Genomic DNA, 22,834 nt, shown 5'->3' with positions numbered 1-22,834 from the left:
GTGACCTGCCCCCTAGTGGAAGACATTGGAACGACGAAACAGGAGTGATTTCACAGTGACCTTCGAGTGGAGGAGTTGTATGCGGTGTACTTTAAATATGTATCAGTGCACGTATTTGAATCAGACAGCAGACAAACACCAGCTCTGAGTTTTCAGTTTTATTTAAGGTTCATTTTTCCAGACCTGCAGAGGACAAGTTCACGTCCTTTAAGCGCCTCGATTTTTGTTTTTTTGTTTTTTTTTTCTCGCAACATCACGTTTAAAACCCATTGTATGACTCGGCGTTGGTTTCTCCAGGATGAGTTTGTTCATTTTTGTCAATACTGTTAAATAGGGAACATCAGGCGGGTCGGGTGGGGGGTGGGTTTGGCGGGGTGGTGGGTAAGAGATGGAGAAAGAGAGAGAGAGCGAACACGGATCAGAATTAAGACTTCAAAAAAGAAAAAAAAGGCGGTGGTTGGAGAGGTCGATCTTAAATCCTCAAGGCTGAGAGCTCCTTAAATCACAACTACAGTACTTGTTTTTTTTGTCTTGCAGCACCTCCCTTTGTGACACACACTCACATACAGTTGCCGAAATCACATACAATATTGCATATTCTTCAGCAAATCATTGACGCTAGCCTCCCCCCCCCGCCCCCCCGCTCCAATCATTTGAGCTCCTTTCTCTCATCTGTCCGCTTTTAAGGCCTCGTTTAAGCCCTCGTGGGTCAAACAAAGAGGGACCTGTTAACCCTGTCATTAAGATTATTTCCTCATTCATCCTTGTCCTATCTACTCAGTGGCTGTCCATGTTAGGGCTAGCTACTGTAGGTACCACACAGTGGCACTGTGAGTAAGAGTCTAACCCTAGTGCTCAGGATGTGTGCCACGATCTCCCCCCAAAAAAAGAAAGAAAAAAAGCCCTGGCTCCCTGCGGTTAGGCAGTGCTCTATCCTCTGATACAGAGGTTCAGCAAAACTTTCCCTCCAGCAAAACAGGGCCAGTAGGAGCCCCCTCTACTAAAGGGAATATGGGCCAAGTGGCCTCTCAAGCAGGCCATCTGTGTCCCTACCTAACAGGGAGCCCATGCATAGCCTGTGCCCTCAACTCCCCCTGCGTCATCTGCGTCATCTGCATCATTCACTCTCGACTAAACCAAATCTCAGCTTCTTTTTTTCCCCTAAAACCACGCAAAAAAAAAAAAAAAAAAAAAGTTGAAAAGCTATGTACCAACCCTCTCTCTCTCCTCTCGCCTAATTCACGACTTCGCTGTAAGGGTTAACCGTTTCACAGTCTCCTGTTAGAGTGGGGAGGATGAGGGTCTTTGGGGCAAAGCTTCAAGAGCAGATTCACAGCTTGCTTCATTCTTTACTTTATCAAGACTTCAACTTTCAAAAAACACAAATGTTGTTCATGAGTAATCAGTTACTTTTTTTTTTATATTTAAAAAAAGACCTCACTTCAGCTAATTTGTTTCTTTTTCGCCGGTTTGTGGAGTTAAATCTCGTGTCACCACTGGGCGCTCGATGCGATACCGTTGAGCTCTTGTGCTCTCTGTTAACAGCGAGCTACACGATGAATTTCATGTTACGCCCAGAACTGGATGTAAGGAGTGGTGATGGCAGCAGACAGGGTAATGATAACTCGTGTACCACAAACAAAAAACAAAAACAAATCAGCCTTCAGAATAGACAAAAAGGAAGGAGGAAGAGAAAAAGAAGAAAGCATGTTTGTTACTTCGTTAATAATTTTTCATACTCTGCAGATTGGTGTGTATTGCATTGGGAGGGAGGGGGCGGGAGCAGGGTACAGGATGAGTGGGTATAAAGTGGTAGTGGGGGAATGGATGGGGTGTCTGCTGTAGTCTGTGTTCAGTGGCGGTCCACAGCGGCACTCTGTAGCAGCTCTGTGGCGGGCTGTCCCGGGGGTCTGAAGGCGGTCTGGAAGCCGGGTGGAGGGGAGTGGAACTGGCTGGCGGGGTTGGCTGTGGGAGGGGGCATGTAGGGAGCCCAGCCGCCGGCGGCTCTGTGGTGGAGGGGGAGGTGGCCGTCGAGGAGGCCGGTGTGAAGGGGCTGGGGAGTGGGCACCGCTGAGCCGACTGGGCCGTCCATCTCTGTGAGCGCCTGCAGGGACTTGAGCCAGTGTGGCGGGTTGTCGTCCTGGAGACAGTCTAAACTGTTCCCTGCTGTGGCCGGGATTCCTGCGGAGAGGAGGAAGAAGATGAAGAACATGATTAATCAATGTGTAACGTGATAAAACTCTCAGAACTTTAGGGTTGAAATAGTTGACTGATAATTAATCAATGAAATGAATCAACTCGAGCAAAAATACCAAAACAGGTTACTTGTTTTGTGTCTTTTTAAGTTAAATAAATTAATACTTTAATGTCTTACATCTTCTGGGTTGTTGAGGGAAAAAAGACAAAGCCACAAATCCATTAATTAAGAAAATAACTGGCTGAATCAATCGATAATGAAAATAGCTGCAGAACGGTGACTTTTCAGTTGTGCTGAATGTTGATTTTTCCAGGTGCATTATTTGCAGAAACTGCAAAACGATGTGACGCAGCAGGGAGAAGAGCATCTACAATGATTACTGTTCATTTGTACGCGTTACTGGTTAAACACCTCCTCCTAACAATTATGTATCGCTCTATAAAAGTCAATATAACACTGAAGAAAATTGAAGTGTCATTTGTTTTTGTTTTTCAGATCAAAACACAATTAAATTTAGGATTATTCAACTGAAATACTTTAAATAGTTTCCCCATCCCCTTCCTCCATCCATTTTCTGTGACTGCTTGTCCTCATCAGGGTCACGGTAAACCCTGGACAAGACCAGGTCTACTTCAGTTTGTCTTTGTCGACATTAAAATTTACTGAATGTCCAAATGCAACTATCCTGATTGGCCTTTAGGAAGCTGTGACAGATTTTGTTGAATATTTTCTTACATACAGTTATCTGCTCCCTGATTCAATCTAAAATGGTTTGAAACCAGTAACTGGAACCATTATCAATCCAATATCAAAATGATTGCTGGTTGATTTTCTACTATCACTTCAGTTACTTTCTACCTGTGATGATAGCAGGGTCCATCCAACTGGCTGTGCCGTCCCAGCTCAGGCTGTGTGAGATGCCCGCTGGCCCCGCCGGCCCACCAATGTGGTTAACACTGTTGGAGGATGAGGAGGATGAAGAGGAAGAGGAATTTGGGAGACCCCCGAAGTTGATATTGATGTTGGGCAGGAGAGCTCGCAGGCCGTCCTGCCACTCTTTCACATTTAAGCCGTCTATAGAGCCACTGTTTTCTGCAGGAGAGGAGAGGAGAACAGGTGTCGTGATCACAGACTAGTGGCTATCTGCAGAACTGCATCTACTGTTTTCCTCTCTGAGGTCAATAGACGCTAAAACAAGTGTTACAAAATGCCACTATCTAGTGGCTAGTGTACATGTGTTGTGATATTAAATTATGGAACACATCTGATCTCTGTTTTCACATGCACAGCTTCAACAGGACACAGAAAGGTGCCACAGTGACCCAGGTGTCTGGTACCTGAGATGGGGATCCCTCCCAGCCCTGTGTTGTGCTGAGGAGGCAGATTCAGGTCCAGGAAATTACTGTGTGAGGCAGCACTGGCTGAGTGGTTCAAGTGTGTGAGGTTATTCCGTGTGGGGACGCCCATCCAGGGGTGTCTGGCGGCTGGCTGCTGCTGCTGACTGGCCTGGCTGTTCTGACTGCCGGGGAAACTGAAGGAGCTGTAGATGGCTCTGTGATGGAGCTGGGGGAGGCGTGGCAGGCCGCTGGGGAAGTGGTGAGAGGCGCTGGGGTTAGGGGGCAGCAGGCTGGGCCCGTGGCTGCTCCCATGAGCGAATGGCCCTGGGGACGAGGGGCTCTGATCCTGCACCGACAGCTCCTTCTCTATCAGGTCGGCCAAGGCTTTGCGGGTGACGTCGAAAGGATCGAAGCCCAGATCGTCGTCCTGCTGTTTGCTGGACGAGCCGAAGCCAAAGGCCGCCTGCCAGTCTGTGGAAGAAGACACTGGTATTGTGTCTGTGAAGAAAGAAGAGAGACGAGTTACTGTATCTGTCCTTGATGTGAGAAATTCTTCATCAACCATCCACAAGATTTCTTTGACCAAGTGATTAACTGATGGCTGTTGACAAAGGGCGCTGCTGAGGAACACTCGGCTGTGAAGTCTCACAGCTTGTCACTGCAAATCACTTCTTATTAGAAAGAAACATTCTTCGATATAAAAAGGTGTTTAAAAATGTTTGTTATGGATTTATCTTCACATTCACACGTTTTTAATTGTTCTTGTGGTTTTGGATTTAATACTTCTCTTTTTTTATTTGTACTGGCTTTTCTCTCATTGTTTGTTTTTTTCAAATGCACCGTGTACCTTAAAGATAAAGGTAATCTCATTGTTGATGCAAGTGACTCAAACTGTCTCTTCAATATTGTTCTTTCTAAGACGAACATGGTCTTAAAGAACGATCTTTTAAAACCTAAAACTTACAAACATATTTAAGATGAGTCATTAAGTAATGACCAAGGACTTGCAGCTCATTTTCTATAAGAAAAGATTCATTGACTTAATGTGGACACAATGAAAAACTGCCTTATCATTGCACTGTTTTATTATTATCACAATACCAGCAGGAGCTGGAAATGATTAATGATTAAATGATTGAGACTGTCACTAATAAAGCAGCTGCAGGTCAACCAATTGTTAGAAAATGAAACAAAACGCACAACAGATCAGACACTTCACACACACAAGATGTTAATTAAATCTCCATTGTACCTGATGTGAAGAGGCTCTGTGGTTCAGGGGTCATGGGCCAGTCAGAACTGCCACGTGGGGAGCTGGGGAAGGGTGGCAGGCCAGCGGGGAGAGGGTTAGGATGTCTGAAGTTACTGTTGTCTGAAAAGAGCGACTGGGACTCAGCTGCCGCACCCTCGAAGGGCGAACGGGCTGTGAGGTCTGACACGCTGATGGGCACCACCAAGCTGGGTTTGGTTAAACCCGGTGGAGGAGAAGGGGAGTCACTGGTGGGTATCTGGACAAAGAGAGGGAGGAGACAAACGCTGTGAGATCGTCTTTACTCAGACCTGATGTCCCTTGAAAGAAAACAGGGAGTTGAGGTGTTTTTACCTGTTGTAAAGTCTCGCCATTCACCATTCCGATTGACTCTGGAGGTTTGTCACTGGGACTGCAGACACACAGGAGACAAGCTTAGACACACATCTACTAAAAATGCCAATTGGAAGATAAACTCTTTCTTTGGGTTGGTGTTTTTGTCGAGGAATAGCCTGTATTACCTGTTACTGTCACAGTTAGAAGAGAAGGGGGACAAGGCAGTACGCTGACCAGGACCCAGCTCTGTTTCTAGCCCATCTGAAGTAATAACTTCTTGGTCTAGATAGTCTAGCAACGGAGGAGACTTGCGGTCCTCTGAAAGCCCGTTGGCCAGTTTGTTATGTCCTGACAGCGTCGGCCACCCATCTTTACCATTGCTACTGTTGGTTCTGTTACAAAGCAGGAGAAAAAAAAGCTTTAGCGTGTTCATCAAGTTGGAAATAAGAAGAGGACGAACATAGGAATGAGGAAAGTCAATAAAAAACACAAACCTCTGTGTGGAGTTGGATTTACTCTTTGACTTCTCTGTTCCACATGCCGGTGGTTGTAGAAAGCTAGGGTTAATTTTATAGAGGTCTTGGAGGAGTTTCTGCTCATACTCTTGATGTTTTCCCGCCTAAAAAAAAACAACCCCAAAAAGATACAACACAAATCCTGTTTGTTAATACACAAAGTGTAAAGCACAGTCACCACACACAGGAAAGAGCAACAACGACTTTACCTGCATCTCCTCTTTAGTAAAGCTAGCCGCTTCATCTCCCAGCTCATGTAGATACATACAATCAGGTTTGGGACACTGCATACTTTTAAGAAAGTAACTGCAGTACTTTGTTGTGCCTAAAGAAGCCTGTAACAGAGAGACAGACACAGGAGCTAAGGACTTTTACTTTAATCCTTTTCCATGAATATAAAGATGCTCATATATTACAGACAGCAAGAGTTATCATATCAGCATCTAAATTTACACGTTAAGCTAAATTATTGTTGTTACATCTCACCTTGAGTGTTCTGCCATCAACAACCACATTGTTCACACACTGTATTGCTCTTAGAGCGTCTTCAGAGCGGATATAAGTGACATAAGCGCTGGCGCTAGGCCCCTGAAAAACCAGATCAGTCAAAGTAAACACGCAAGTCAAACAGATCTACTGTAGCTATTTATACTTACTTACAACATCAATGTTCCAAGATTACAATGAATTATTAAAAACAGCTATACCCGCTGACAGCTGACATCAGTTCTACTCAGTTTAATGTTGATTTTTATAAAACTTAACAACAACACGGTTTATAAACATCCTGTCACTTTGATTCAACCTCTCACCTGTGAACCGGCGTAAGACGTGCTATTGTTGATGACCACTTTATGGATTTTCCCAAACCTCCCAAAATACTCTGGTCGTTTTAGGACCTGTGGACACAACACAAAAAAAAGATAAATACTTAACACTTATCACAGTATTGTGATATCACAGTAAGTACTGGGTCAATTTAAGCACTAATATTTATCACAAGAGGCTTCAGTAGGAGGTTTCAAACACAAAATCATTCCCTATTAAAGTATTTATGTATGTTTACTGTATCTGTAACCAGCTACTTCTATCAGTTTGTCACAGCCTCATCCGAGTCTATTGAGTTGTCTGACGGCAAAGCCGTGCTCACCTCCGGGTCGGCGAGTCGCTGCGAGAGCCCCACCACGAACACCAGGTTTCTCTGGACCACTCTGACACTGGCCAGATGTTTGCGATTTTCTGTCACCTTCTGCTTCTTCTCGTTCTGTTTCTGCTTCTTCTCGTTCTTTATCCTTTGGATCTCCTCCTGTGACAGAGGCTTGTATACAGCGGGGTCCTCTGGGTACGGCTACACAAAAACACAAGGATATGAGCCGAGATACAAAAAAAAAATACTCTTCTAGTTTAAATAAAGTGAGGCCTGGAGATGTTAATGTGTTATTCTAAGCAGCTATCACCAGTCAAACTGCTAAAGCTTACATAAATGAATAATAATTCATTAATAATTAAATAATAAATGATGCTGAACTGATGATTTATCTAACAAGTAGTGGGATAAAGTCTCAGTTGAAGACCGAACATCATCCAAACACATCCTCTCTGTTATGACTGCGATGAGCTTCTCCGTTTATCGCGTGCACTTCATCACATCCTCACCTTTCTACAGGCGGGGCAGAGGCCGTTCTCGTCTGTGCGGATGCGGTGCCAACAGAAGCGGCAGATCTGATAGCCGCAGGTGCAGGGGAAGAAGTTGACGTCATCAATCTCCAGCGGCTCCATGCACAGAGGGCACTCCATGGGGTCGTCCTTCATTTCAGGGCTGTGGGACATCCTATGGCGCAGCGAGGGTGAGTGTTGAGGCTGGTCACAGAGCACGCGGGCTAATGAAACATATAAAAAGGCCAAGTATGAGAACTCCATCGTGATTGTTGTTGTCGCCACACACACACACACACACACACACACACACACTCAACAGCGTGGATGGGTACAGCTTGACTTTATGACCACCAAGGTCACAATATCAGACTGAGCACACACCAAGATGTAGTTAACGCAGAGTTTGACTTAGTCAACACTCAGTTACCAGTGTGGAGGATTTAATGGCAACGCCGTCGCCTCAACTTCTCCTTCCTAGAGGAAAAGAGAAACTACGGTGCCGATGTTTAGTTTGTCCATTCTGGGCTACTGTAGAGAGACAGCAGTGTTTTCTAACTAAATATACTTGTGCATATTATATTTAATTCCCACTGTAAATAAAAGGCCTCTAAATCTTACACACCTTTGAGTAATAATCAGTTTTGATTCATCTTTATGTTTCTTTTGGGTGCTGCTGTGTTTTGTCTCTAACATTTCAGAGCTGTAACGCTTACTCTATTGACAGCCTGTATTTTAACAATCGAGTCTCAAGCTGCCTACAGGACGATAATAAAAGCTGAATAAACATCTCTCTGAATCCGTCTGAGCATTATAAACCTCCATTCATGTTAAAAGTTATGGCATGACTTTAGATTTAACCACACGAAAACACAACCTGAACGTTAAAATGACGATTCCTCAGGACTAAGACACAACGTCGTGATGGACGCATCTGTCGTAGGGACGGACACAGGAAATCTTTCCTGCCACATGCCATCACACTGAATAATAACAGCTAAAAACTCATAATTTACAGTCACTGCACATTTTCTCCTTCTCCAACACTGCCAATTTGCTGTGTATAATAGATTTTATTTACTATTTTGATATGTTATTATGTATAGCTTGTTCTTTATATTTTTATTCTTATGCTGTCTATCGTCACTGTGTCATCTCCCAGCTTGGGATAAATAAATAAAGTCTATCTATCTATCTGAAAAAGAGAAAACAGAAAGACAACAAACTGCGTTTATTTACATATTTGACTGGCTGTTGTTAGCCCCCTTTAAAACACCAGCCTGGCTCTTTTCGTGACAACACTGCCTGCCAGATGACTAACTCAATGACAAACCCAGATTGGTTTAAATAAAAAAAATAAAAAAAACACACAGAGGGGAGGATAACAGAGAAATGCCTACGTTTCAAACACTTGGCAGCATTTGCTAATAAATGATCACAGAGTGTGACTTGGTTTTATTCCTGCTTCGCTTCACAGATATCAGATGATTTGTTAAAATAAAATAAAAAAGGCAGGCTTGGTAACTTTATCTGCTGCTGTCTTATGGATCGTACATTATGACAGATGTTATTTGACTAACGTTAAGGGGCTAAAGCAAAGCTAACATTAGCCGCGGATTGGTTAAAAAAGAAGCCGGTCTAACTAAACCGGGAGCGATTTAGTCCTTAAACCACAACACCAAAAACACAAATAAACACGTACAGTACACTGTTAGGCTTTCGCCTACATATATAACTGACAGTTAACACGGTAACTGACAGTCAATATGCTACATTATCATCTGGACGTACGGGGGCTTTTGGAGCCAAGCGTACGGACCGCGGCCTACACAAAGCTAACGCCGAGCTAGGGGTAAGTTTTTGGGGCACTGTAAAACGACTGACATCGCTCTCACGAGGTTTGGATTACCCGGACAGTTGTCCAGTGAGGTGGTGGACACTTTCGGTGTCAATCCGTAGGATCGTAGCAGACACAGCTGTCCTTTTTTTCGTTGAGAGGAGAAATGGTAGCTGGCTAACGTTAGCGTCACTTACCCTGTCCGTATTTAGCTTAGGATTCCACTCCGAGGGAGTCACACCAAATTGGGCGGGGACTGCGAGCCAATACCGCTGAAATGTCAGGATTTTCCGTGAGCGGTCATACAAGGTAACCGTGGGTGTGTTGTTCTGTTGTAATTAAAATGCTGTAAAGATGTTTTGCCCCTTTCTTTTCTTGGTATTGTGGAGACAATTTACGCTCTAACCACCATCTTAGCTAGCATTAAAGTAGGGAGGAGGGAATGGGGCAAGTGTTCAGTGCGTCTGAGTCTGCGCAGATGCGCCGGTGCCTTGTGGGAAATTGAGTTTTCGGCTTTGAAAGCCGCTGCGTGTCCTACTAACACGTATAATTTGTGACGTCACAGCGAGGAGGTTGGTGGTTCGAGCCCCGGCTGAGACCTTTCTGCGAGGAGTCTACATGCTCTGTTCTATTCTGAGTATACTGTACTTATACTCTGTTCTGTTCTAAGTATACTGTACCTATACTTTGTTCTGTTCTAAGTATACTGTACTTATACACTATTGTTTTGTTATGTTCTGAGTATACTGTACTTATACTTTGTTCTGTTCTAAGTATACTGTACTTATACTCTACAGTTTTGTTCTGTTCTTAGTATACTGTACTTATACACTATAGTTTTGTTCTGTTCTAAGTATGCTGTACTTATACTCTACAGTTTTGTTCTGTTCTAAGTATACTGTACCTATACTTTGTTCTGTTCTAAGTGTACTGTACTTATAAACTATAGTACTACATACATGTTTATTTACATGTGATACTTCAACTCCACTGCATATGAGAGGGAAATATTTACTTTTTTTACTGCAATATATTTATTCATCTTCAGTTATTAGTTACATTGTAGATTGATTTTGTGACAAAACATGGGGTTAACTTTAAAATATGCCAGACTGTTACACGTTACATTACACAGGAGTATATGAAGTAGTTTAAATTAGCTCTCTGTTCATTATAATGCATCAAAAAGAGGACATTCAGCACAGTGAGCACTTTCCCTTCCCATTTTACTTGTAATTGAGTATTTTACTTTACAAAAGGGCCTGTTAGTTCATCAAATTCCTTGTATGTGAAAATCTACTTGGCAATAAACCTGATTCCATCATTGATAATAAATATTTAGCTTTCTTTATGATCAGAAATCAACACTCCAGAGTACCTTGTTATTATGTTTCATCATTTATTCACGAGGATCTGTTCATGAACTCAAGCAAAATTTGAGAAAAGGTGGTTAATTTATTTATTGCAGTTTCATTTATTTATCAAAAATTTAAAAATGAAAGTGGATTATTAATGTATTCAATAACTATTTCACACCCAGGTTTCACAAAATTTTAAGGCCAAAATTGATAAATTACATTTCAACGTATAACAAACCTAATTTTGAATAGTTTAAAAATTGAAAATGTTTTCAATCTATCCACATGAAGCTGGGTTTGGGCCAATGCTCAGCCTGGAATTTGTTGGGATCCACGGAGTCTAAGGTGAGCGTGGGGGCGATGGGGTGTGGTGACGCCAGTGACAGCCGTGCAGCCAGGAGCCCCATCCGAACACAGCTGTCTGTGTCTTGATGCTGGAGAATCCCAACCATCAAGGCACCTGCAAGACTGCAGAAACAGAGCGGAGATGAGCGTCTTTTGAGAAAGAGGTCATGGAAAACGAAAGCAGAGGAAATTTGGAAAATAACACAGGGGAAGGAAAGTAGGTCAAGTAAATTTTTAGCACCTATCTCCTGCTCCTGATACATTCATTGTCTCCTCTGCTGTCACAGTCAGTGCTGGGTAGTGGAGAGCACAGAGCTGCCTCCTCTGCAAACACAGGTGCAGTAAACATCTCCACTTTCACTGTCACTATAATAATCACCATCATTATCGGTCTAAATATATGCTGCCCTTACCCTCTTTTGTTTCCTTGGCTGCAGGTTGACTGAGGCTGCATCATGCTCTCCGCACACCAGCAGTCCATTAGCCCCCAGAGTCACCACCAGACAGTGTAGATGCTCCAGAAGGGGGCGTGAGAGAGCCACAGCAACACTCAGCACCTCATCGAAAGAACTCGGCAGCACTGCAAGCCCACAAAACAAAACCACATCCTCAGCTACTATCACACTATTTGTATTTTTCACATGAACTCTAACTGTGAGGGAGGATATGTAAGAGACTCCACTGTTGCACCATTAAATACTCATTAAAGAACATAGTTTTACCTTCAGGTGTTGGGAGACCAAGTGTTTTATTCATAGTGCACAGCTCTGCCAGGTTCGGGGATGAGTAGGACAGAGACTTCCAGGAATCTGAAAGGAAAGGCTTACAAGCCTTTTCTGGATCTGTGGGCTCATACCAAACTGTGACATACATTGATGAATTGTATTAAAATCAACGAGAGCTTCAGTTCATTGTTATTTATTATCATTTAGTAACCGTCTCCCCTCCTCTGTTTACCATTGATGTTGTGTCTAGAGGCGATGGAACAAACGTAGTCGATGGTGGAGACGGGAATGTTTCCATCCAGACATACAAGAGTGGCTGCTGAAAGCTGCTTCTCAAACTGGGAGACCTTTGAAACAAATTTAAAAGAGCCAATGTGTACGATTTACAAAATGTGCCAGAAATTGAATATAATATTCATAGCTATGTTTTCATCAGTGTCAGTGTCATGTATGACATATAAGCATGTACACAAATGGTTTACATTGATTGATCTTACACTCAATCAATGCCCACACTGACAATGCAAATGACTATATCAGGGGTATAACCACATTAAAATAAATAGTATAACTTATGTCTAAATGTGGGGTTGTTTGATTTGTCACTGGGACTTACATATTGCTCTGTGATTTGCTGATGAATGTCCATGTCTCCCAGTCCAAGACTCATTTCTCCACTCTCAGCAATAACAACACAGTAAGTAGCTGTGCTTTGCTCTTCTAGTCTGGCCACACCACTTGTGTTCTTACAGAAATAAGAAAAAACAAAGTCAAATAAACATTTTACATTTAAATATTTAAGTGAAATAGACTGTAATCATGCTTGTTGTTGACATACCATGTGTTTACAGTAGTTAAACACTGCATCACTGTGTGAATCAGCTCCGGTAGCTGAGATGAACAGAGGTCTACGGCCTAATCGACTCAGAGAGTCTTCAGAGAAAGCACCGAAGTCGTCAGCGTGGGACAAATTTAAACTACGAATGGAAAGGTGAATTAACATAATCAGATAAAAACTCACCAGCAATGTTCCGACCTACACCACCAAATGATTGACAGACACTTCCTGGGTTGGTCTGACCAAACTGAAAGAGACGTTAAAACGTAAATAATGTGCTCTAGAGTAGTGTGCATAAATACATGTTATAAATTAAACTTACCTGAAGTGTTTTTGTTTTTCCTTTAGCAATAAAGTCAACGTTTATTCCTCCTATGACAACCTGTAACAGAACAGCATTGTGGGTAGTGTATTCTGCCCATATTTGACTAAAAAATTTGGTCCATCGTGTGTGTTTATACTCACAATATCTGAGTCTGAGTCTGATTTTCCATGACGACGAGTGTTGCCCCTGTGTTTTCCCCCATTCATTTGTTTTGACAGTGCACATGCTATCTGACTGCCCACCTTAGCATTGTTATGAATCAGAGCAATGTCTGAAAACATCACAGGTTAAGGACAAATTTGTTGTAATACACCTTGTAGACACAGTACTGTTACATTGTCTGGCCTATGAGAAGACACATTTATCAGTCTTTGTATAAATTTTGCTTCAAAGAAATGATATGATGACTGGTCTGAGTTTTTCAGATTTTCAGCAGGATACTGGCCTGAAGGGACTTTCCTTTAGTCAGATCATTCACCTTTTGAAGAATAAATGGTGTTACATCTCTTCCTGTTATACCTTTAGCACTGAGTAATTTAAAAAAAGAAAACAAAAAGTAAACATTTTTTCCAGTTAAGATCAACGTTCCACTTGATTTACACATAAGCCACATGGACTCTCTGTACCTTGCTTCTGTTACTGCAGCCAGTATGGCCTCTTCTATCTCCTGTCCGACTGCTGCGTGTTCACCTGGGATGGGCACCGCTAACAGGATCCCACTTTGGAGACCCAGTGACAGAGTGCTTGCTGCATGAACCAAAAACACCCCAAACAAACACAGCCACGTACATAACCTTTGTGTGTTCATGATTATGGAAACTACCAAGGCTGAGGATATAAAAAGCTGATATACCAATGAGTTCTGCAGCCTCCTCAGGGTTGCTGACTTGGTATGGAGAAGTGAATCCGCTTTGTGGAGAGAAGAAGGCTGGGAAATTCTTCAACGCCCCATAAGTGGCTACACAGACACCCTGCGTCTCCTAATAAAAGATACATGACAATAAAGCAATATAACACACCTAACTAATTTTGTAAGTACAAAATGAGTGTGCACCATATCCACGTCTAAGACTGTGTGATGTAAAGCGTATGGTTGTGTGTGTATGTTTAACACCTCTTATCTGTGTTAAACCACATGCTATGTTTCGGCTTTATCAGTTAAAATGATCTCAATATGCTTACAAGGAATTCAAGGGTGCGACCGATGTCCAGAATAGACTTCACACCAGCGGAGACCACTGCAATGGGAGTCCTGCCAAGCTCTGTCAGATCTGCACTGATGTCCAGACCTGAAGGAGTAATCAATTGCTTACGATAGTGACTAATAGTAAATCTTCAAAGGGCTATGACATTCACCAAACAAGGAGTTAACATGATAGTAGCTTCTTCTTCTTAAAATCCGTGTAAAGTCAGAATACATATGTGTTCTGAGTTTGTCAGACCAAAGAAAAAAGTGTTATCAACCACCCAGCCAAATTTAAATGATTAAAAATATTGACAAGTTTATGAAGTTAAGTGTCAAAATCAGATAAAAATGAGAATTCTCAGTGCCAGGACTGTGGGGGCTCAAAAAGCCATTTTGAAGTGACTGAAACGTGTCAGATGAGTTCAAAAAATTACATGACTAACTTTGAAACACTCTGAGTGAGATGAAACAATCTCTATCTCTCTGCTAGGGGTGCAGTTGTATGCTCAGGGTGGCCTCAGCGTGTCATCGAGCCACCCTTTAAGGACCGCCCACAAATCCTGGACTGAAAACTGGTGAAAAACTGTCTTAACCTCTAACTCCACATGTCAGTAATATATCGTTCAAAGTCTTTTAACATGTTTTCAGCAACTTCCACCAGGTGGACTGGCCTTTATATGGAGCACATTTTTGACTCCATAAGCACTCTCGTGTGAAAGGAGGCCAAAGCATTCAGTCATTGAATCTTCAATTTCAATAGTTTGCATAATACTAAGTTAGTGTCAGTATGTAGAGAAGTCAGTTGAGTATATCCCATCAAGGTCTGCTTACTGTTCTCTCCGTCTCTGTGAACTCCTCCGATGCCTCCAGTGACAAACACAGGGATACCAGCTCGATGTGCTGCTATCATAGTGGCTGATACTGTGGTTCCTCCGGAGAGTCCCTAAGAAAGAAAAATACAGACTGCAGCATTCAAAAACACCATAAATGACTCATTACTTACTTATTTTGATCTTGAGTGTGAGCATGTCTCACTTTGCTGACGACATAAGGCAGATCGCGACGGGAGACCTTCAGGGAGCTCTTGCAGCGAGCGAGGTGGTCGAGCTCTTCTGACGACAGACCAACGTGGACTTCACCCTCAATTATTCCAACTGTGGCTGGAGTGGCTCCTTCAGCTCTCACAATGGCCTCCACCTCCTTCGCTGTGCTGCATTAAAACATTAATGACACTCAATTATTAATGATTAAAACAACTACTGACACTTGAAGGTTGTAATAAGCACCTCAGGTTGTGTGGATAGGGCATGCCATGTGTGATAATAGTGCTCTCGAGTGCGACCACAGGTTTGTTTTCTGCCAGCGCCTGTGATACAGATGGATGAACTCTGAGGTGGCAGTCTAAGAGAAGAGGTCATGGTTTAATGATGAAGTAATCATCGATCAATGTACTTTTAGAGATACAGTACAATGAGAAGATCTATTCACCATTTTTGCACAATCTCCTCTGATAAGTTGTGATTCCTCTTCTTAGGATGAGTGCAGAGGCTCTCTTCAGCATCCTCATTCTGTTCAGATTTTGTGGACAAAGGCTGAAAATATGAAGAATTCAAAATCAGCTGATGCTTTTCTCACAATTAATGCCACTTAAATCTCTTTCGTGATACTTGCAAATTGATCTGTTAAAGGCTGTGGTCTCCCCTCCCAGAGTTCCTCCTCCTCAGGCAAGCACTGGAAGTAATGTGACTTCAGACTTTGATAGTCTAAAAATCTGAAGAGATTAGGAGAGAGACAGGGCATCAAGCAATAATAACATTTACTTTCTTCATATTTATACAACTCCTTTGAAATATACATTTAAAAATTGGTGTCACAACATTAAATTACAAGAAGAACATCACAATGTCTCAGTGAAAGCTTAACAACATCACACTAAAGGGACTGTAAGGTCGATTAGTTCCTATGTTTACTTCCTGAAGACGTCTTTATTTGATAGAAAACATTTCATAATATTGGTTACATCTAACTTAAATGGTCTGAAGAACAATCTTTGAAATGCATTACACATGCTGTGCTTGTCGAAATCTAAACAATGAACATTACCTCAGCTTCTTGAAGGAAAAATCAAAGGCTCCCCAGTTGCATCACACCCTGCAGTGTGTTTTCTGCCACTGCAAGGCACAAGTCCAGTTCAGCCATTGTGAGGATTTTCTTTGCTCCAGTTAGTTGGGACAAATTCCCATTGCCCTCCCCCACTTTTTTGAGGCCACTCTCAGAAACTGACACCCACATTCCTGAGCTGGGGGCTGCATTTGTATCTGTTTTAACTAATTTACTGCATGTATTCCCCAAAGACTGTTAGGTGAAATGTTATCTGAGACACAAAATTTCACAACTTGTGGCAGCATTGCAAGTTTAACACTCTTTAATCTCTTATCAGTGACTCTGAGTAAATCAGAGAATCAATTTAAATACGAGTTACAATAAAAAGCCATCTAAAAAGCTGCATCTAGCTAAAGAAGTTATCAACATTAACTCATGCTCTGTGCAGTAGGAGACCTGTGGTTTAAATATTGACTGTTTAATCAAAACATCCACACTTTGAGATATTAAAAAGTGCATAGCATGTTACATTAAATCAGCTCATTGTAAAAAATAAAGTGTCCCACAGACAGGGCTTAATGCTTACCTTCTCTACTGCAACAAAAATGCTAGAAACTTTGCCCAGAAGGCTGAACTTTGACCCAAACACTGTTTACACAGTCCACAAGCATCAACCACAGATCTCTGTGGTCTAAAAGTACTCATGTGATACATGTCAAGCATGTGGTATTTAACATTAAAGACAAGCAGATACATGGTAAAAAAATGCATCATGAACGTGTGTCATGTGTCCACATATTCACTTTTTTGAAAGTCACTGGTCCCAGTCTTCTACATCCACTGATCAAATTTCAGCTAATGGTTTGTGTTTTACGTCCAGTATGATATCACATGTTTGTATCCAGTGGTGTTTGAATTGAAATCAAAACAAATCAGACATCAGAACCAATGCTGGAGACAACGTGGACAGGCCATACTCATATTTGGTGCTACCCTATCTTACAGCCCTTCTGGACTCAAGCGCAAGCCACCACCAAGAGGATCCTAGGCTTCGATATTGAGTACTTTTCTCTCTTTCTACTTGGGAAACATTTAAAAAGATAACATGGACAAATATTTACTCCATTCTCATGGCAGCAAGCAAAAATGACTAGATGCTGGCTTCTCAGAGATCCCCCCACCTTGAGCCAATGAACAGTATAACTATAAAATATTATAAAGAGCATCTACCCTCATAAAATTGAGTTTACGATTACAGAAGGAAAGAGTCTGACAACTGTGACTGTAGTAAACACAATACTTATACTTGCTGTTGAGGGAGTAGATGATGAGGACTCTTCTGGTTGGCAGCAGAAAAGGAGGCGTTAATTATTGATGCAAACTGAGTTTTCTTGACAAAACAAAAGACGGTTGAGCTCAAACGAGTTGCACATTTGAAACTTTTCAGTCATGTAATGTCCCATTTCTTCAACAGTGAAATCACTTTCATTTGTCTCCATATAGATCTCAGCTGAGGTCCTCTTAACCGCCGAGCTTTCCAGTAATTCATCTTCAAACCACTGCGGATGCTCCAGCTGGTACGCATGAAAAGCCTCGATGGCGTCCCGCAGGGCTCTACCTGAGGGACACAGGTAGTACTCGTCCTCTGAAAGCCCTTCAATGTGATTCACTCTGCCTGGCTCGTGCTTTTCAGTGTCCAGGATCCTGAAAAATAACTCCTCAAACTGTTTCATCAGCCTGTATCGTACTGTGATGTTAAAGGGTGAAGGAACGTCTTCTTGAGAGCAGACATCATCAAAGTAAGCCACGATGTACTTTTCAAATGACGCAGATCGGATAAAATGGGGGACCATGAGGCTGAGGGCTGGACTGAGCATGTCACCTACAGGTGAGCAGGCGTCCTCTCTCAGAAAAACCTGTCTGTCACCACACATGGCTCTCCATTTGGCTTGTACTCCTCGAGAGCACAGGATTAAAATCTTATCTGAAGAGTTTTCTATTTGCTCTCTGTGCCAGTCCAACCACTGGATGCTTCCCAACACTCCCAGTCTTGTAGAGTCCAGCAGATCCAGGACCACTTCAGTCCCACATCTGTTTGTGAGGAAGGCAGACAGCTTGAGAACAATGTTTTTGTATAAAGGGTGGTCGAGGGAGTAGATGAGGAGGACTCTTTTTCTCTCTTGCACTTGAAAACCTTCTGGTTGTTCTTTGGCAGCAGAAGAGGAGGTGTTCACAGGATCTAAGAGAACAAAGAAGACTGCTGATTAATCAATGCAAGCTGTATTTTATATTCAACAAAGTGAGAAGGCAAACCTTTATGAGATGCTCTCCACAGGAAATAAGCAAGACAACTTCCAATGACAAGCAGCCCTACAGTTGCCTTTATAATTAAAGTCCGTGGTGGATAATCTGAAGAAGAAAACAACCAAATGAGGACAAACATACTTATGATTAACTAAATACCCATAATAAATACAAAAAATTAACTCAAATATATATACACAACATGCCAGAGATTTCCAAACTGTGGTTCAGGCCTCGGTGATGATTAATGTGATAGGAGAAGAAACAACGAATGTTTCGTTGCATGAATTTGCAAACATTTTTAGTTTTTGTGAAATAAGGGATTGTTTGAGAAATCTAGAGGTCAATATTGAAACACTACTGACACCTGCAACAAGTAATCTGAAGTGAACACTGTTTGGAAACTGGTTACTGATTATATGTCAAAAATCTTACTCACATGAACAGTAATTGATAATTTTCTCGGGGCGCCAACAGTCATTCTTGCATCGAATAAAAAATGGATGAATCTTTAAAACAAGCAAAAATAAGGTTATGTTATACATCTGCAAGTAAGATTTCTTTGTTAGGTATTGGTATTGCTAAAAAAAAAAAAAGTAACTTACGGTTACTAACAGTTCACATTGTGAGAGCTGACCGAACTCAAACTCAAACGTCACATCCAGTGATGTTTTGTTCCCCTGTTTGTTTAAGGAGTAAATGCAGTATGATATCAGGCGTGATACAGAGCTACAGGATTTCTCAGTGTATTCAATATTAGGTCTGTTGATTTCGTATAAATACAAGTTTTTTTAATCAAAAGATGTTTTGCCATATGACGTTATATACGAAGCAGGATAACAGTCCACCTGTCTGTCTCTTTCTAACACAGAAAATTCAGTATAATTACCTTTGTGACATTCTCTGAGTAATGTAAGCCTTGACTCTGGATGGAGACTTGGTATCTCTCTGAATATTGCGCTGCCTCAAACCCCACGACAATGCATAACTTTCCATGTTTCCTATCCACAGACACGTTCATGTAAGGGTTCCATAGACTGCCTGAAATAACAAAACATGCAGAGTACAACGCAGAAATCTCCCTGCCTCTCTTACAGTAGTCTGTAAAAAGATAAGATGTAAAGAATTTTCAAATTTACCATTTTGCCGACAGATTTGGGACTTCTGGATTCTCCTGTCATCACATCCTGCCATAAATAATAAACAGGTGATCAGAAGATTTTGTCAGTTTTGTCTTGGATTTACATGAAGTATCGAATCACTCAGTGAATTGTGGTAATCATCCAATAACAATGAAAAATGTCTGACAAGACACAGAGAGTCACTTCAGATGCAAGAAATAATTCATTGTTAACACATCCAAATGTGATAAATATTAAACAAAACTGATAGTTTAGGTCAACACGTCAACACAATATAGTTTTACCCGAACACAACACAGAATAAATATATCCTAAAATCACAGCAAATCTATATTATTCATATAAATTAATACATGTCTAACAGTAAATGTATTTCTGCTTTTTAATGCAGATTTCAGGGATTTTGATCTGGAGGGAACTCACCTGGGATTGTAATTTTCTTTCTGATCATCTCGTCTGTATCATCAGGCTGTGGCAAATTCAAAACGGACACCATGTATGTATGTCGAGGCTCTACCACAACTCCGTCCAAGGAAAATGTCCACTAATAAATAAAGAAAAACAAATTGTAGGTTGTCTGATCTGTTCTGTGCCACTGTTAAAACACAAGTTAGATAAATAAATATGTTTACCCTCTGAAATCCTGGATTCAGTTGATTGTTGATTTTGTAAGAAAACTTCACACACATGCTTTGATTTGTATTTTCATCCAGAATATTTATCTCTGATCCATGAACTGTGACTATACCTCCTGTGAACAGAAAATAGTGTGTATTTTAAACAAATTCCTTCTCTGATTTTCCCCTTTGATGAAAGATTTGCTGTTTTACAGTTTGTATTTTATGCATTTTAAAATCTGAGCTATAACAATGCTCTATTTTGAGATGATTTTAGCATGACTTACCATTGGCCTTTAGTCTCCATGTGATATTCATAACAGAAACAGGCACATGTTCATCCATCCAGATTCCCATCTGCTCAGAATGCCACTCTGGGCCAGACGGTGCTTCTTTTACAACCATACGTTTCTCTGAGCAGTTACCTGACATTTAGGGAATGGTGTATATATTTAACTTATGTGTAGTTATGTGATGTAGATATGTGTTATGTATAAGTAAAACAGTCAAATTCAAAAAGATATCCCTGCCCTCAATCTAAGATACTTACTAATCTTACAGTTGTCAAGACCCTGAAAAATCAAACAAACACGAGAGTCAGTTTACTTTTAGAAGACTGCTTATGTATTTATCATCATCTTAGTTTGAATCCTCACCTTTTGATTGCAGTTCAGACGTTTGTCCAGAATCCTGAGAGCAGATGACACTGCGAGTCCAGCAGTGAGGCAAAAACAGAAGAAAGGAACATGGGTCATTCTGATTTTTCTCAATACAGGCAGAACAACCACTGATCAAACAATAATAATTAACTTAATAAGAGCAGAACAAAATAATTTGGTGTGATTGTTGCTTGAATAGACGAAAAGAAGACTAACTGAGATCTGATCACAACCAGTGAGATTTGTTCCATGTTTATCAGGCGTTCATCATCTGAGTACACAGGAAGGATGTTCTTATCAGACGTGGTTGGTAGTTTCCATTCTCGTGTAGAAGTCGCATGAGAACAGGCCCGAAAGTGTTGCTATTTTAATTGGCAGTTTTCTACAGAATTATGTTAGAAACATGAGTGGGTATGTATGTATGTATGTATGTATGCTATGGATTGATATCAACTGCAAAAGAATGTGTCCAAACATCAGATAGGCACTAGGAGGCAGCAGTGATTAAATATACAAGAGGTCAACTTTCCATTCAAACTGTTTAAATTGCATTTTGGTTGCTGGAAACAGGGTTTACAGTTAAGTGCTGTCTAGGACATGAGTTACATAATAAGAAGAGTGCAGCTGTTGAGCAAAAAAAAAAACAACAACAACTATTTCTTCACATGCTCACTACTATTTGAGTACAGTCTTTTTGGCTTTAATGGGCAGGCATGAGTAAGCTGACAGGAAATTAAGGGAGAAAGAGACACATAAGAAGCCAGACTTAAACCTGAGTTTAACAAAGTCCAACAAGACACAGCTTAAACAAAGTTTTAACATCCAGCCTGACCTCACATAAACCCCAGGCACCATCACCTAAATATACAGAAATACAGAGAACATCTCAGCTCAGAGGATCGGCACATGAAGACCAGGGCTATGACCACTAAACCTTCATCTATTCATCGCTTGGTCACCGGGGATTAAATACTCTATAGCACAAAAATGCGTCCGTGGCTACGTGTTAATTCCTGTCGCTTTGTCTCAGTGTTACTGTGTCTCCTGCTGGACATTGAGCTCATCTGTATCACTTAGACAGACAGACAGTCATGTGCCACTAGAGTGCGACTAGAATAGACCGTAGAGGTTGTATTTGATCTCTCCTCTGTGTGTGAGTGGTGTCATGGCATATTATAACCCAGAAGCCATGATGACTTTGATCTAAATCTATAAATACTCTTTTATTCAGTATGGCTACTGTCTGTTCTGATGTGGCGTGGTGGGTTCAGGATCTGGCCAACAGGATTTAGTATTTATAATCAGTAGATAAATAACTTATTAATGATTTATAACACATTATAGCATACAATAATGTACCATTAATCCATGTACTTCAACTCTAATATCAGCATCACAGCTTTAGCTGCGATCAACAGCTGTATTGCTCACTCTGTTGGTCGGGTGACAAATATGTCTCCACATTTTGGGAGCCAGTTTCCAGCCTAGGAGGCTGGAACTTGCTGTGAGTGTGTTTGTGACTGCATGAATGTGTGGGTGCACGTACTGTACATGATCCCTGCTGTTGTCTGAATCTTTTTATCTGCATAAATTAATTGTTTTTGTGTAATTTCTGTTTGCAAACGCCTTAAATTTAAAAACTGAATATAAATTTATAAAACTGAAATAAAATAAAACAAAACATATTTGTAAGAAAATATCTGATAGTATCTTCATGGGTTTTAAACCGCTTGTGAATGATTCATATAAACTTAATGCATGTGTTTATGTCACCATTATATTTATGTATTATCAAGCTTTCATTAACTGTTTAGACACCAGGTACAGATGCTTCAGAAGTATTGTTTAAACACATAAAAAACTAATTAGGTGGAATAAAAAACAGCTTCAACAGAATTTCAATATGACATTAAAGTTAAAATAATAAATAATATTAAATACATTTAAATAATTACACGAGCTGAGACTGAAATATCTCAACAGCTACTGGATAAACTGAATTTGTAAAGACGCTCATGGTCTCCATCATCTTGTTATAATTTTAATTCATCCAACGCCTTCCAACATTCCCATCAGCCTCAAACATTTATTTTGTGTTTAATGCT

The 22,834-nt window shown here is 41.1% G+C and overlaps 3 protein-coding genes across 6 annotated transcripts; all 3 read right to left on the bottom strand.

Moving 5' to 3' along the window:
- Positions 1 to 143: 143 nt before the first annotated feature.
- cnot4a (CCR4-NOT transcription complex, subunit 4a) lies at positions 144 to 9,625 on the bottom strand. 3 transcript variants are annotated; one of them, XM_027272906.1, is made up of 13 exons: positions 9,325 to 9,625; positions 7,291 to 7,514; positions 6,785 to 6,982; positions 6,447 to 6,533; positions 6,121 to 6,222; positions 5,844 to 5,969; positions 5,614 to 5,738; positions 5,305 to 5,511; positions 5,138 to 5,195; positions 4,787 to 5,042; positions 3,535 to 4,032; positions 3,053 to 3,289; positions 144 to 2,181 (listed from the first exon to the last, which is right to left on the bottom strand). In XM_027272906.1, the coding sequence occupies exons 2-13, from the start codon at positions 7,462 to 7,464 to the stop codon at positions 1,853 to 1,855; spliced, it is 2,397 nt and encodes a 798-aa protein (XP_027128707.1). In that variant the 5' UTR covers positions 7,465 to 7,514; positions 9,325 to 9,625; the 3' UTR covers positions 144 to 1,852. The 3 variants fall into 3 exon arrangements, with proteins under 3 accessions (XP_027128707.1, XP_027128708.1, XP_027128709.1); XM_027272907.1 differs by having other exon boundaries at positions 3,056 to 3,289; positions 9,325 to 9,623; XM_027272908.1 differs by lacking the exon at positions 3,053 to 3,289.
- A 930-nt stretch (positions 9,626 to 10,555) lies between these two features.
- zgc:136858 (pseudouridine-metabolizing bifunctional protein C1861.05) lies at positions 10,556 to 16,648 on the bottom strand. Of its 2 annotated transcripts, XM_027273031.1 has the most exons (21): positions 16,594 to 16,648; positions 16,008 to 16,075; positions 15,576 to 15,667; positions 15,393 to 15,496; positions 15,191 to 15,305; positions 14,940 to 15,114; positions 14,736 to 14,847; positions 13,901 to 14,007; positions 13,572 to 13,698; positions 13,345 to 13,465; positions 13,160 to 13,245; positions 12,859 to 12,989; positions 12,716 to 12,775; positions 12,577 to 12,640; positions 12,394 to 12,488; positions 12,172 to 12,300; positions 11,788 to 11,902; positions 11,553 to 11,690; positions 11,244 to 11,410; positions 11,072 to 11,154; positions 10,556 to 10,953 (listed from the first exon to the last, which is right to left on the bottom strand). In XM_027273031.1, exons 4-21 carry the CDS (start codon positions 15,469 to 15,471, stop codon positions 10,758 to 10,760), a joined length of 2,100 nt encoding a protein of 699 aa, XP_027128832.1. In that variant the 5' UTR covers positions 15,472 to 15,496; positions 15,576 to 15,667; positions 16,008 to 16,075; positions 16,594 to 16,648; the 3' UTR covers positions 10,556 to 10,757. The 2 variants fall into 2 exon arrangements, with proteins under 2 accessions (XP_027128832.1, XP_027128831.1); XM_027273030.1 differs by lacking the exon at positions 16,594 to 16,648 and having other exon boundaries at positions 16,008 to 16,116.
- LOC104940657 (interleukin-17 receptor A) lies at positions 16,315 to 22,254 on the bottom strand. The gene is made up of 11 exons (XM_019267177.2): positions 20,727 to 22,254; positions 20,621 to 20,642; positions 20,358 to 20,495; positions 20,086 to 20,204; positions 19,877 to 19,997; positions 19,451 to 19,498; positions 19,201 to 19,352; positions 18,917 to 18,991; positions 18,751 to 18,820; positions 18,321 to 18,416; positions 16,315 to 18,246 (listed from the first exon to the last, which is right to left on the bottom strand). Exons 1-11 carry the CDS (start codon positions 20,823 to 20,825, stop codon positions 17,372 to 17,374), a joined length of 1,815 nt encoding a protein of 604 aa, XP_019122722.1. The 5' UTR covers positions 20,826 to 22,254; the 3' UTR covers positions 16,315 to 17,371.
- Between the last annotated feature and the right edge of the window lie 580 nt (positions 22,255 to 22,834).

Source organism: Larimichthys crocea, chromosome XXI, assembly GCF_000972845.2.
Source record: "Larimichthys crocea isolate SSNF chromosome XXI, L_crocea_2.0, whole genome shotgun sequence".
Taxonomy (NCBI): Eukaryota; Metazoa; Chordata; class Actinopteri; family Sciaenidae; genus Larimichthys; species Larimichthys crocea.
Note: the sequence above shows the minus strand (reverse complement) of the source record. Positions and strands in the feature narration are given on the sequence as shown.